The 16,398-nt window shown below is 35.6% G+C and overlaps 1 protein-coding gene across 3 annotated transcripts in view; it reads left to right on the top strand.

The window, feature by feature from the left end:
- The window catches only part of dpa (disc proliferation abnormal), a 238,270-nt gene that overhangs the window by 13,882 nt on the left and 207,990 nt on the right, over positions 1-16,398 (top strand). For all 3 annotated transcript variants that reach the window (XM_090398134.1, XM_090398132.1, XM_090398133.1), the window contains exons 2-3: positions 2,178-2,251; positions 5,176-5,199. In XM_090398134.1, coding sequence (XP_090254260.1) covers positions 2,178-2,251; positions 5,176-5,199 — 98 coding nt within the window. The remainder of the gene's footprint in view (positions 1-2,177; positions 2,252-5,175; positions 5,200-16,398) is intronic.

Consider the following 16,398-nt stretch of genomic DNA (forward strand, 5'->3'; position numbering starts at 1 on the left):
GTGTCCGAGAAGTTTGCAAAACTTTTTAAACCTTTCAACATCAGAGTTACGTTCAAACTGGTTAAGACTGTCCGTCAAGTTTTAAGATCGCCAAGAGACATTGATCCTTTTTTCAAACACGCTGGAGTGTACAACATCCCATGTACTTGTGGTCTAAACTATATAGGACAGACATCAAGAAGCCTTGAAATCCAAAAAAAAAGAACATATAGGAGATGTTAATAACAACAGAACAGACAACTCAGGTCTAGCTCATCATTTCGTGATTACTAACCATACCATTGATTGGGATAGCAGCTCCGTGCCTTACCTAGAAGATTTCCATTGTAGAAATTTCAAAGAAGCCATTGTAGTCCTCTGTTCTGGAGAAAATCTTAAGAAACCAGGGAATGATAATAGCTGACATATGGAAAACCTTAATAAGATCACTCAGTCTGCCAGAATTTAATTTCGCTCAAAACTACAGAACGTACTCTCATAACAGTGACTAACACAACACGCTTCTTGCACGTAATGTTACGTGTTCTGTTTTAATGTTTAATTTATATGATAGTGTTACACCATTTTCTTTGTGCTAGCCACTTCGAGTTTTTTCTCTTACCGTTATAAGCCCTGAAGAAGCCAGACAGCCCCGTCAGCGAAACTTGTTGGTATTATATGTTTATAAATCATGGTCAATTAAAGATCAGTATATATTACAATTTATTGAAGATTGTTTATAAAATTTTTCAGCTGAAGGTGGTTTAGCCAGTCTCATATAGAGGCAGAAGGGGTTTTTCTTCCTGGAAATTTGGTGGTTTCATCTCACAAAACAAGCAAACTCAGAAAAACGCATGCATTTACAGAATACACTAGTGTCATTTATTACAAGGATATTAAGGAATGGTAAATTTTTGTGATCATCCAGTTCAAGAGCGAATTTTATATTGGGATAAAAGCTACGATTTTTCAGTCTTCTGCCTGTCTCTTTTATAGATTACAGGCAGATTATAAAAGAAAAATTAATATCCCACAGGCAAACTTCATGACATAAAGAAAACAACAATAAGCTATACCATTTTAAGCTTCAAAATTAAGCTCAACACCACTCATCACTTGATGGAACTCCTGTTAGTTACTAGGACATATTATTAAAAAAATGTGAGGGTCTTGGGCAAGTGCATTCCTTGTATGGAGTTTTGTTTAATTTGTCAAGACATCTGAAAAATTTTGCAAAACCTGCAAATTGTCAAATGTGCAGGTTATTCAAGATTCTTGTGTAGTCTTTCTGGTAGAAAGCTACATAAGATATACAATGCCATATTCCACGCATACGAGATAATTTGCCTTTGTCATCTGTGCAGGAGTTGAATACAAGAAGAATGCTTTATCTTTAACCGATGTTTCATACCACCACCACCACCACTTGGTTGAGAAAGAGGTGAAGCACAGACAAAAGTTGCACCCAAAATTGTTTTTGAGGTACCTGAAGTCATGCCTGCCTAGAGCCTTCGTAGCTCAGTTGGTATGGACGAAGTCCTTTGGTCAGAAAGACCTTGGTTCGATTCCTGTCCATGGCATAAGGAACCTTTTATCTGATCTCTTTCAATCGACTAGACAGTCTCATATGGAGGTAGAGGGTTTTTTCCCTCCTGGAAACTCGGGTTTTTCATCCTTCAGACAGGCAAACAAGCCATGAGAACACATGCAATTGACAGCCAAAAAATACATTATAACCAATAGCTTCATGTTGGTTTCATAAGAGTCCCATATAGATAGTATAGCACTCACGGCCGCTGTGTCATCATACGCTTGCTCACTCATGACTGCCATTGGGCCAGGTGGCAAGTTTTCTACATTCAGCCCTTTCAAATTCAGACTTAGCCCTGTTTATATCTTTTCCTCCTTTTAGCATATTTTGTTTTTCAGTTATTTTATAGCTCTGATTTGTTTAGAAAGTTGAAGATTCCTAATCATTTCTTTATCCTATCCTGGTCATAATCAGTTATTTCTCTAATGAATTCTCCCCCCCCCCCCAACCTGGAGGACCCTGAACCAGGTTGGGGTGGAGGAATTGACCAGAAATAGAAATTATTGATAACATAAAATTTAGTGTACTAGAAGTTGTTTGTGCATTTTAAAAATATATGGTTTATATGAATAATTGATATATTGATGTGAAATCATTTTTAATTCAGAATGTCTTCTCCTGCGCGAAATGCAGTTGGAGGGTCCCAGCATGAACATGCATTAAGTGAAGAACCAAGAACACGTACGTTTTTGTATTATTTATCTTCATGAATTAAAATTATTTATCTAAAGGGTATTTTGAAAAGTTCATAGAAATATCACCAGAAAAACAATTCAGAATCAGAGAAATGTTATGAATATGTTATATGAAATAAGAAAATATGTAGTCAAAAGTAATGCTTATGAAAAACTGAGTTATGAAGTTGTACATATTAACAGTGAGACAATGACTTTTAAGAATTGTTTAAAATATTCACATTGAAAAATTCAATTGCCTTGTTAAAACATCATTTCACAGTGTGTATTCTCAAAAGTGTGCATGATACTATGAGAGTCAGAGCTGGATGATGGGTAAGGAATCTATAGTCTGTAAGGAATAGAGAACCAACTAGGTCTGGACTAATGTTCAATCATCACCTTCGTTTGGTGTATCTCATTACCTGGTAACCACTTGGGTACTGAACAAATGCATGGATGGGGTGGCTATTTATGACCTGGCCTTTTAGATTGTATTTACTATGTGATCAGATCATTAAAACATATCTGAATGACCTGTTTACTTTGAAATACTCCGTGCCATTTATCATCTGAAGACATTAGCTGATTTTCTTTTGCAAGCTGGAAAATCACTAGAGACCACATATAATTTACAGACAAAAACTGCAGTTAACATATTTGAGTGGTTTTTGGAGTGTGCTGTAAGTTGTATTACATGCATAATGCACTTAATATACTCCTAGATATGATAGAGCAGATGAAGATTTCTAGTTTGGAGTGTGGTTTGAATGTGATGCAGAGGTTATATTTATTTGTTACCTTTAGCTATGCACTTTTGAAATTTATTCTAGATAAAGGATATAAGAATAGTTCTGCTTTAATCTTGTGTGAAAATCACTAGAGACCACATATAATTTACAGACAAAAACTGCAGTTAACATATTTGAGTGGTTTTTGGAGTGTGATGTAAGTTGTATTACATGCATAATGCACTTAATATACTCCTAGATATGATAGAGCAGATGAAGATTTCTAGTTTGGAGTGTGGTTTGAATGTGATGCAGAGGTTATATTTATTTGTTACCTTTAGCTATGTACTTTTGAAATTTATTCTAGATAAAGGATATAAGAATAGTTCTGTTTTAATCTTGTGTGTTTGAGAATGGGAAACTTAAGTATTTTATTTATATTATCAAGGTTGTAGCCATTGGCTAAGATAGTTGAGTTGTGCAAGAGTTCTGCTTTTGTCACAGAACTCAACTATCTACCTTTTCCATAAATTTTTAGCCATTAGCTATCCTTATAGATAAAATACTACATTCCTTTCCATATACAATATACAAGACAACTTTTTTATTCCATATTATTATTATTAGGGTTATTGTCATGGAGTCAGAAGACTCATTGCAGGAGGCCCATACTAATCATTATTTACACACAATACCTATCATACTTCAAACTCATTCACTGTTAGAGCAGTCACAGCTACCTCTTGTAGTTCATTCCAATCATTCATCACTCTCCAAGCAACAAAATCTAGTCCTTTTTTATTTTTTCCCCCCATTTTATTATAAGAGAAATAGTTGCTTAATTTGTGTATCCAGAATATTGTTATTATGATAAATTAAGAGATTGAGTTAGACACAAAAGAAATTCAAAAATAATATATATATTTACAAATATTATTAGTGTAGATTTCTCTGTATTATGTTTAAATGGTGTGTGTAAAATGGTTGTTTTACAAGTGCAATTTTGCATTTTAAATAACTTTATCTCCTAAAGAGAAAAAAGGTCTACAAATTTAACACAGAACATAAATATAAATTAAAGAACATAAATACTACATAAGATTCCTTCTCTTCAAAATCACAGGATTTTGTGAGAATACAACACAAACTTTAAGCTCATAACACAGTTTCTTTAGCTCTCGATAATGGCCATAAAATATACATTTTTTAACTCATGACTCAAAACGTGATTATACATGTTTTTTCTTTAAAACAAAAAAATAATTTTTGAACAGTCTTTCTTAAAAAAAACGTGTTTCTTTCATATCTTCTTTGTAGTATCATTTCCTTTCCTATTTCTTTAGAATATGAAGATAATTTTAAAGTTCTCTTATGGAAGCTTTATCACTATCCTTAAATACAAAAAGTTCATCTCTTACAGGTTTACAGTGCTCATCTGGAATACATTTGTTCCATACCATATCAAAAAGGAACTATCCTTTGCTTGGAAGAAAGTGTATAATCACTTTTATCTGACACAACTTTCTTCATATCAAGGAAATTCATCTGTTAATTTTGGGATAACTATTTGTTTCTCATGACACTCTTATCCACCTTTTCGACTTAAATTCCTTAAAACTCTATTTTCTTCTCTAACACATCCAACTCCTTTTGAACATCATCTCTTTCTCTGTTTCAATGAATGCAACAACTGTTCTATTTTACTCTCTCACTCACTAATTCAACTTCTTCTTTGGAATTACAATGTTCATGCAGGTGCACTACTGCCTGACATGGTAAGCAATATGGTGATGAGATGAGCATCACTTGTAAACAAGTCGGCAGTTCTTCAGTGCCATGAAAACACCATCAGAAAGTTCAGTAATTTCTTCTCTCAAGTTTATGTTACACAAATGGAAAAAAAAAATGCACTAGATGGTCCTTTTTTTACAAATAAAAATATCACAATGAAATAGTTTTCGACGTGCCGTAAATAACAAAGAACTTGTTACAGAAACAAAAAGAACAGATTCCAGTGGATTTCTGCATTAGAGAATGTAGTATGGCTCCATTCTTAATTTTTGTTTTTGTGCGTTTTTGAAATTTATGAAATATATTATTTTTGAAATATATTTGAAACAATTCTGAATTATAACCAATAAGACTCAATTTATTTTTAAAAGCATGGAAGATAAATTTTGCATTATTTCTTTTATTATAGCTTCAAGAAGAAACAGAAAAACTCGTATGTATTAATACGTTCTTGTCAGTACTTTATTCTGAAAGAAAATTTTTTTTAGTAATTTAAGTTTTACTTCCAACTTGAAAAGTTACTTTATAAAAATATTTCCAGATTATGTATCTGTAAAATATAGAATGGTAAAATATGAGTGGGGGAGGCTGAAAAGTTCTGAAGCAAAGAAAGAACATATGAGGATATAAGAACTTAAGTTACTTTACCTTCATAACCTCTACTACTGGTATGTTCTTTCATATTGCTATATCAGTTGCTTTAATATAATTTTTGTTCTAGGTGTTTATCAGAACTTTTCAGGCTCTTCCCCCCCCCCCCCCCCACCTCATATATTATAATGCTGAAGTAGATGTTTCCAGCAGTATTAGACCCCTTGAATTTAACCACATGATTTTGGATATACAAGGCATGTTCAAAAAAAAAAAAAAAAAAAAAGACTGAACTTTTGCTATAAAGACTTTATTGCTAATTTTTACAACATTTTAAGCACTGTCCCTTCAAAGTAGCCCCCTCTACTGGTGATACACCGTTCCCAATGTTTCTTCCATTGTTGGAATTCTTCTTGGAATGCATGTTTTGTGATGGCGCAGTTCTCTTATCGCATTGTTCTGAATCTCTTCGAAGTTCTGGAAACGACATCCTTTCAAATTGGTTTTAAGTTTGGGAAACAGGAAAAAATCTGCTGGGGCTAACTCCAGAGAATAGGGTGGTTGGGGGCGCATTGGATGTCTGATGTTTTTGCCATATAACTGCAGATGAGGAGCAACGTGAGCTGCCGCATTGTCATGGTACAACATCCAATTCTGGTTTTCTCACAATTCAGGCCTTTCCTGCACACAGCATCATTCAAAACGTGCTAAAACTTTCTGGTACAATTCTTTGTTTACCATCTGACCACGTGGTTCAAATTCATAATGGACAATACCTTTCTGATCAAAAAACACAACCAATATTACCTTGATCTTTGACCGACTCATCCGTGCCTTTTTTTTTTTGGTTGAGGAGACCCTTTCCCCATTCATTGTGATGATTACATCATCTTGGTTTCAACATCATAGCCATAAACCCATGTATCATCTCCTGTTATGATGATGTTAAGAAAGTTTTCATTACCATTTTTGTTGGCAAGCAGTTCCTGACTGATTTCAAAACATTTCTCTTTCTGATCATCATTCAACAAACACGCCATGAATTTTGCGCTGACACAACGTCTGAAGTTTTTCAGTCAAAATTTGATGGCAAGATCCTATGCTGATGCCCACTTCGTCAGCAACTTCTCGGACAGTTAAATGACGATTTCCACGAATCACAGCACGACTCTCAACTTGACCGTCGTCTGTTGATGTGGAAGGCTGTCCAGGCCTGGGATTCACTGACTGACCTTCTGCCCTTTTTACAATGCTTAAACCATTCATAGCACTATGTTTGACTCATACAGTCCTCTCCCGTATGCTTGGTTAAGCAATTGAGATGATCCTGTAAAATTTTTACCAAGTTCAGCATAATTTCAGACATGCACACACACACACACACACACATTGTTCTTCAAGCTCTTTCATTGCTACTTTGTCCCTAATCCAACGAACAGTTTGTGTGCTTGTGCTGACTTCAGCAGATGTAACTCGACGATTGCTCATAGCAGAATGGGGAAATTGATAATTTGTTGTTAAAACCTGTCGCTAAGTTTGCTCAGTAGCCGCGCCCTCTCTTGGTGCTATTAAAAAGTTCCGTCATTTTTTGAACACGCCTTGTATTCTGTGTGTGTGTGATGCATAAATATGAATGACTATGCAGTCTGCTGTATTCATTTTCAATTATCACAGAGACTGAGTTTGAATGCTGTTAGATGGTTGGATACAATGTTGCTCGTCTGTTCTTGATTTCGGAGACTTTTTTTTTTTTTTAAAGATCAATATATGAATGTCACATGTAGGCATAGTTTCCCAAAGCCTCCCATATCCATTGTAGTAAACTGTGTGAACCCTTCAAGTTGGCTGTTAGTGAGAGTTGACTCGAAGGTTAATGTCTCAATATTGTTTGATTGAGACCTAATGGGTCGTCATATTTTTATAGATCTATGAATGGTTACCTTTGCTGATCTAAAATCTTCAACAGAATTTTGCAGGAATATAAATGAGATGTGTATGTACTCTTCTGGGTATTGTAGAGGAATTTCATGGATGAGCTGTGGCTCACAATTAATGCTCATTCTTTTTTTTCTCTCTTTTTTTATGTTGAAATACAGAACCTGGAGAATTTTTTTTATTAGTTATGAATTATTCACATTTTAATCCCCTTCGTAACTTATGGGCCACCATGTATATAGCATAATTGGTTTTCTATTATCTGATATCCTGTGTGAAGGAGTGTCCAAAGCATGGTCTGCCAATTCAGACTTGCCATAATAATGGTAGTGAATGTGTTTCTTATGTTAAGTTATTAATTAAATGAATTATTTCTAGCTTCCTGTCAACATTTCTCTTCGAGACTACTAACTGCTTTAGTTAGTAGTGTGATGACAGCAGATGAATTGCTGCCAAGAAGAGTATGAGATAGGTATGTATGCGAATAGCAATAATTTGAAATAGTCTGATGTGACATGAGGCATTAGGACAAAATATACAGTAGATTGTTGCTGTAGGCCAGGGGATTCCAAGAATGATGTGGAAGACATGTATTGGAAAATTAATACAATGAGTGCAGGTCAAATAATTATTATGTGGGATTTCAACTATAGAGACATAGATTGGAGGTAGGAAACATCACATGACAGGAAGGATATGAAATTTTATACACCTATTGAGGGATAATCACTTGAAGCAGCATGTTTCAAATTTGAAATTGACGAGGTTATCTGAACCCCTGAGGGAAGTGGTGGTTGATGTTCTGTAGGTTGAGGTGAATTGTAGACTAAGGTTCATCAAATGAAAGGGAGGAATGTAATGTGCTATCATCTGCAAAACTGTGTATTGGGTTGGAGGTCAACTAAGTAGGTCATTGATATACAGAAGGAAGAGGGTTGGTGAGAGAACAGAATCTTGTGGAACTCCTGCATTAGCTAGATGGTGAGAAGATAAGGAACCATCTACCATCACACATGGTGTGTCCAGACAGAAAGCTGGCAATCCAACTGCAGAAGTCCGAGACAGTCCAAATGATAGGAGTTTGCTTGGTAAGCCTTTGTGCCAGACCTGGTCAAAAGCTTTGGAGATATAAAGTGCAACTACTTGAGATTTGCCATATTTCTCCATGACATTTGTCCAGAGATTGATGAAATATGAGAGTAGATCTCCTGTTGATCGGCAGTGATGGAATCCATACTAGTGTTGCTTAATAGCTGGGTGCCTTCAAAGTAGTGTAGGAGTTGAGAATTGATGGTTTTCTCCATCACTTTAGATAGGACTGAGGTGAGTGAGATAGGGAAGGAATTAGATGGCAGTGATTTGTCGCCCTTCTTAGGAATGGGTTGAGTCTAGGCCAATTTCCAGGCTTTGGGAATAGAAAAGAGTGGAATAAGACAGTATGTACAGGCAGCATAGGATAGGAGTCAGTTCTGGTGCAGAAACCTTCAGGACAATTGGAGGAATGCCATCAGGGCCTTTTTTGTGTCTAATTTTGACAATCAATAGGTTTCTAATCTCTTTCTTATAAAAAGGATATAGGTGGCATTGTATGTTGGGCAGCTGGAATGATTGGTGGGGCATTTGCCATTGTCAGTTATGCATGCATAAGTTCATAGTGTGAAACCAGGAGATTAGCTTTTTCTGTGAGTGATGATGCAATAGAACCAACTGGGTATGATAGGGGGTGGGAATAGTGTTAGGCAAAAGTTACGACCAATTGTTGTGGCATGAGACCAAAAGATGCGGCTGCCATTTGGACAGACTGCAAGTTTCCTGCTTTTTTGCCCATTCAAATTCTGTTTTGGAAGCATTGATAGTTTACTTGTATTTATATTGGGCTTGGGATGTAGTTCTTGATTTGAGCCAGTTGTGGTATGCTTGATTTTTCATTTTTGTACAGCCTTGGCACATCTTTTGGAAAACCAGGGTTTGGTTTTCCAAAAGATGTGCCAAGATTTGGCAGTTCAGAGTAGTGTGGGGAATGTATGTTTCCATGCCAGTGAGGATTACTTTGGTGATACGTTCGGTGCATATGTTTGGATTGGAAGACTGAAAAGAATAATCCATCCATGGGAATGAAGCATAGAAATCATGGAGGATGTCCCACTTGGCACTGTTATAATGGCAAAGTACTCTTGGTGGGAGTGGCTGTGTAAGCATTGTTGCATGGGGGAGAGATGAGCTCTAGATTGTGGTCAGAATTACCCGGTTACCCGGGGGGGGGGGTTCACGAAATTCACTGGGTAATTGGTAAGGAAGAGATCTAGAATATTTGGGGAGTGTTTTGAGTTATCTAGTATTCTGGTTGGCATGTGAACAGTTTGTGTAAGATCGGTAGTGATGGAAATGTTTCGGTATATCTGCCTGTAAGATCTATATAACTGGAGAAGGAAAGCCAGTTGGTGTTATGGACATTAAAATCTCCTAGGTAAATGATTTCACTGTTAGGAGAATGGGACTGGAGAAAACTAATTTTTAAGTAGAGGAAATTAAAGAGCTCAGAGTGGTTGGTGGCATTAGGAGAGCAATAGAGACAGCAAATGAATTTGACTGAGCAGGGAAGGGATATTTTCAACCAAATTAGGTTAAAATTGGGCAATTTCAGGTTGGGTGCTCTCTGACAAGGTATGTCAGAGCAGATATATGCATATATGCCATCCTTGGGTTGAAATTAGTTAAACTGTATGTAGTTTAGAAGGTTGAGATAGATTGTGCCTGGGGGAGGTTAGATTCGAGTTTCTGCCAAAAAGAGAGGTGGGGTTTGGTGGACTTGAAAATATTAGTGGACACTATTAAGGTTGGAGTTGAGGCCAAGGATATTTGAAGTGGATGTGCAAGGTTCTGTGGGACATATTTGAACACAAGGGTCTTGCACATTTACTATGCAGTGCCTGCATACTGGTCTCTATGGTGGCTGCTAGTGGTGTCACTTGATTTTTTGCACTAATTTAACTTGTTTGTAATCGATGATCCAACTGTTGTCTCCATTTTGGTGTTTTTCTTCAAGTTGTTTTCAAGGATGGCATCCTTGTTCCCTTTGGTCGAGCACATTATGTGCAATTGGAGCAAGTATCCTTTAACTTGTTATTTATTGCTGTTATTAATTGGATGTGCTTGTTGGTATGTCACAGGTCACTTTCACGAGACATGGAAAGTTTGTTGTGTCGTTTCTTTTATTTATGGGTCCGAAACGATGGCATCTGATGATATTTCTGTGATTGAAATTGCATTCTCCTGCTAATTTGCTGATGTCTTCTTTTAATGAATTAACATTTTCTGTTGGAAAGTTCAAAATAGTGTCGCCGTCTCCTATTTTCAGCCTCAATCGACTCGTGTACTGTTGATGTGATTGGTCACGGAGTTCATTAGTGGGCAAGGGTGAATTTCGATGGGGCATTGATTGTTGGGTAGTTGCACTCTTATTGGCTTAAACCACAAATACACCTGATGGTACAACAGGTTAAAATATCGTGGGGTGGGGCATAGCCCAGTTAAACAAGCCCCTCCCCACTGTTTTCATCAGGGAACTAGGGCAAACAGAAAAAAGTCAGTTACTTAAACAAACTCTCACTCAACATCTAGAAAAAAAAATATGAATAAGCCCAATGGAAGATAGGAACAACCAGTATAAGGAGTATTAATGGAAAGGAAAGGAAAGGAAATCAAACTCGCAGAAGAACTGTAACAGTGTTATGTGGACATAATTGGCATTACTGAGACAAAGAACACAAAAACTTGGGGAGAGCTTACTGAATAATAAGTATAGGATGTTATTTTTGGGCAATAATGATCAAGGGTAGGAAGGATTTGCAATAGCATTAAACACCAAACACTAAACAGAAAAAAAATGAGTTTGAAAACAAGAACCAAATCTTGTTTTCAAATCTTGCTGGCAAACTCTGAAGAAAACATTGTGATTCAGCTAGGAAGGTATGTGGTTTAGTTGTCTTCTGCAATGATTCTTTTCTTATCTCTTTCTCTTATTGTCCATCCTTCACTGCTATATATTAATGTTGGTTTGATTAAATATTATACATTCTTAGTTTGCTTTATTTTGGTAACTGTTGCTGACCTTAATGTTTTGTTGATTATTACATTGTGATTCAGCTAGGAAGGTATGTGGTTTAGTTGTCTTCTGCAATGATTCTTTTCTTATCTCTTTCTCTTATTGTCCATCCTTCACTGCTATATATTAATGTTGGTTTGATTAAATATTATACATTCTTAGTTTGCTTTATTTTGGTAACTGTTGCTGACCTTAATGTTTTGTTGATTATTATATTTACTTTGGAGAATTTGTTATTTTCTTAGAAATGTCTAAATCTTCATTGTAACTTACTTTATAACCTGGATAATTAAAATTGTTGGCTTATTCAATTATTTTGTCTATAATTATTTTAGTTCAGATGGGCATTTTTTCTGTGCCATAGTTTTAGTCTTTTCTTGAGAGATTGACTTATTACATTGTTTTATTATTAAATTCAGTTTATATACAGCTTTTGGTAGGGTGTCCTGAGTTGTTCCAAATATCACTTGGTCTTCTGGAAAGAGTAAGGTATCTAAGATAAAATTATTCTCTATTTGAATTCCTTCTGTGTTGGTTATCTTCCATTCTTTGATTATTGGATTCATATGTACTTCAAGTAATATTGGAAAGGTGGACATCTTTGTCTAAGACCCCCTGTTACTTCAAATGCTTTAGTTTTGTTCTCACCTTTTTTTATGCTTATTATTGTTTTCTCATATAGGCTGTACAGTTGATTTAATAAATTTATATGCAAGTGTTGTGTTAGTATATCAAATAGTTTATATTTGGAATTTTAAGTTCTTTTCTTTTTATATCATCACCTTTAATTATATTTAAGATCCAGATTTTTTGTTGGGGATGTGGAATGAGCTTGCATGTAAGTACTGCCTTGTGTGAGTTTATTTTCTGTAGACTTTTAACATTAATCCTCCAATGTTTGTTTTTTTACCAGGATATCTAAGAATTGCAAGTTGTCATTTTTTTTTCTCACTTTAGCATGTTGATTTTTGGATGGCAATTGTTTTGGAAATATACAAAATTTCAATGTCTTTTTAGATGTGCTTCAATGATAAACACAGTATTTACATATTTACACCAAACCTGTGGCTTTTTGGGGTGTTTTGATTTTAGTTGTTTTTTAAGATCTTCTGCAAATTCATCTATATTATAGATCATATCATTGGTTTTTTTGTGCAGTGACCAAGTGGGATCATGGCCCATTTCTGAGTAAGAGGAAGAATCTCACAATGTAGAGTAATCTTGGTATCACAATCCACACTATTTAAAATGATCATGAAGTTACCTTTCTTGGCTGAATTTAAGGGTGATGATATCATGATTAGCATGGAAACTTCTTAAGGCACTCTTCTCCAATGTTGTGATGTTACTTTTTTGGTAGCCAATTTAGTTAATCTCTCCCCCCCCACTTGGTATCTTGGCTTCACTTAGTAATTTCTTGGCATCTTTAATCAAGTTTATAGTTTGAAAATTTTATAATAATTTTATTCATACGAAGGATGAAATAAACCAAAACTGATAACTCTGCTACAACAATCAGACAATCTTACCTGTCCGTCCTACATGTTTCTGCCACAAGGGTGCTTTTACTTGTACTTTTGTGCAATCTGATATTCCTTGATAGGAGGATGCCTAATCTTGAATATTCCCGTTTTGACGTTCTGTGGTTCATGATTTCCTGCATACCAACTTCCCTAACAGTAAAGTCCTTGGTGATTCTCCACGAATATGATTGTAACTCTAACTTGCTTTGTTTTTCTAATTTTACTGTCACCACACTGGAAAAAAAGCTGAGGTATTTGTTGTTATCAGTGGCCTAAAGCAACTTGTTCATCTCCTGACCAGAATTTCTGGAAATTTTCTCAACTCACTGTTCACAATGGATCTTTTTTTAACTACTTCTCCTTCTGGGCAATGCAGCAATGCATATTATGACACATGAGGAGGTAATTGCTTCTCTTGATAATTCAGATCATATTCTCATCTACGTTTCATCTCTCGTGGAATGCCCTTCCCCTCATACTTGGTTATTATACAGTATTAAATGCGAAGATCTCCGAAACTTTTTCTCCTCCACTACTTTTCTCCAGATCTTGATACTAGTTGTGATCTTATTACATTAATAAAGGCCTTCATTCCCCACTCTGCCCAAATTTTCTGTCTTATATTTTAGTGACGGTTTTTCAATAAGTGTGCTTGGATGATCTAAGAAAAGAAAACAGCTTATCATAAGTGGCTTAAGACCAAAACTTCAGCTTCATTTACAGCCTACATTGAAGCTCATTACACTTGTAAAATGATCACTAATAGGACTCTCTGACTTGGAAAGGGCTAAATGTAGAAAACTTACTTGTGGTAGTAAGGTCCCTCAGGGGTCCTGGAAAAAGCTGTTGGGTGCAACTTTTGTCCATCTGTGCTTCCATCTCTTTGTCATCCAAATGGTAATAGTGTAACATCACCTATAAATAATGCTGACCTCCTGGTATCATTCTTCTCATCCAACACTTGCATAGCATGTTTCCTGTGGTCTTTTGCCAGAAAGACATTAGAAAAATCTTGAACAATCTGGATACCAACGAAGTTTTTTCTGGTCCTGATATAATTCCACTAGTTGTCCCTCTGAACTGACACAAAGAAATAATGTTTATACTATCAACTGTTGCTCTCACCTGCATCACCAATGTGAAGACAAATGCCATGGAAAGGTTTGGAGAAATCTGTGCAGTAGCACTTGATAAGGTGCATTTGATAGATTTGGCATCATGGGCTTCTCAGCATATTGCCACCTTATGGTCTGTCATCCATAATTGGATTGCCAGTTTTCTCTAAGGTGATTCATTACATATAATGGTGAAAGGTGTTACTCAATTAATGCAGGTGTTCGTGTTTGTCAGGACTGTTTCACCCACTCTCTTCCTGACATAAACAACCTGCTCTCTAGCTCTGTTCACAGTTTTGTTCTAAAGCACATTTTTGTCTTTTTTCCTTGTAAAAAAAAATACTAGTGTTTCTCTCTTCACCTTTGACAGTGCTTAACTTAACAGAATCAGATCTTTTACTCCTAGCCTTTCTTGGCATAATCATATTACTTCCATAGCATTGCCAACCTCTAAAAAACTTGGCATCCTTTTTCACTCAAGATGTTATTTTTGATCTGTCCAATTACTTATGCATTATATTAGTTACATTACTTTTGCTGTACAAATCCCAAAACTACTTGACCTTGGAATACTGTTTTTTCACATTTGGATGGTGCACCTAAAACTTCTATAAAAATCCTTGGTGCTGTTCAGAAGAGTAGTTCAATTGTTTGATGACCTTTTCTCACAAATTCTCTCCAGGCATTGTCTCACAGTTATTATTAACTTTCCTCCCATTGTGTCTTTTCTCTGACTACTTCCATAAATGATGTTTAGCAGAAATGGAATTCATTTACCCCTCCCCCATTTCTGCCAAACCTAAAGTAACATGAGTGATGGTTGCTCAGTATTTATTTAAGTTTTAAATGTTGATAATACTTGGACTCTTCTACTCTTCTCTTCATCTTTCATTCCATCTGTCTGTTCTCTAGACAGCCTTCCATGTGATGAGATATTTCCAAGAACTACAACCTTTGGCTTTTTGAAAAGAACATAAATGAATTCCTTCTCTGTTAAACTCTACCTATACATAGCATCAGTTTGCTGTAGGTTTGTAACCTCTTTGCAAAAGCAAGAAAAACCCAACCAGCCAACCCAAAAAAAAAGAACTGCAGAAGTTCATTCCACATTCTCTTCACCAGCGTAAATAATATGCACCATCACAATCATATCAAAGAAAAAAGTCCCCAGTCTTGTGCAGCTCTTTGCAACCACCACCAAGGTGGTGGTGATGAATCTGGAAGAGCAGGTGGTGCTAAGAATCTCGAAGAGGAAGGTAGACCACGTCCACAAATTCGACCCTATTTATTGGTTCTTTCAACGCTCAAACTCTGTCTTCAGACTCCCATATTGATTTTCTGTTTCGAGAACTGCAAAATGTAAAGTTTGATGTCCTTGCTATTTGTGAAACCTGAAGAAGCTCTGAATTAACAGCAAAATGGAACAATGGCAACCAAATTTTCCTGGGAGCTTCAGATAGTGCTACAAAGGTTGGAGAAGTTGGCTTCAGCACAAATGAAAAGCTACCTAAAAAATATTATTTCTTGTACAATCCATTCTGAATGACTAGGAACTAACACTAAAATTAAAAATAGGAGAATCAGTAACAATAAAAATAGTAGTAGTTTATGCACCTACTTCAACAGCTGAAGAAGAAGAAATAGAAAACTGCTATGAACACTTACGAGAAACATTACAGAAGAAAATAACATACACTATAGTGTGTGGGGATTTCAATGCAAAGATTGGTACAGGATCTAATGAAGAAAAATACATTCGACCATGGGTAAAGGGGAAAGAAATGAATGAGGTGAACTCCTAACAGAATTTGTTGAAGCAGAAAGGCTTTACATTATGAACAGTTTTTTTAAATAGAGAACTGGAAAAAGATGGACTTGGCAATCTCCAAATGGAGAAACAAGAAACGAAGTTGATTTCATCCTAACAAATTGCAAAAGAATAGTAAAATTGTTGAAGTTATTAAAAAAACCTGTGATATCCATTCAGACCACTGCCCAATAAGTGCCACCCTAAAAATACATAGTAAAAATGAAGAACGTGTACGAGCACAGTCCAACCATAAAAAATGCTTATAAATAAAAACAGATAAATTCAGAAGAATTTAGAAAAATTGTGGAAGAAACTGACTGGAAATTAAAAAATGACATCAATAAAGATTTAACAAATTTTAATAATCATTTATTGAATTGCAAAGAAAGAGCTTCCTATGAACTTCCTCCTAAGACCAGGGAATGTCTATCAGTGAGAAGAATAGAAATATTGAAGAAAAGAAGAAAACTGAGATACAAAAAAAGACCATTTAAAATATAAAATTATCTGTAAACAACTGAGAATATCAAAGACGACTCTAATGTATATAGAA

This window comes from Typopeltis vanoorti, chromosome 9 (assembly GCF_054136105.1).
Source record: "Typopeltis vanoorti isolate ZY-2024b chromosome 9, IOZ_Tvanoo_1.0, whole genome shotgun sequence".
Taxonomy (NCBI): domain Eukaryota; kingdom Metazoa; phylum Arthropoda; class Arachnida; order Uropygi; family Thelyphonidae; genus Typopeltis; species Typopeltis vanoorti.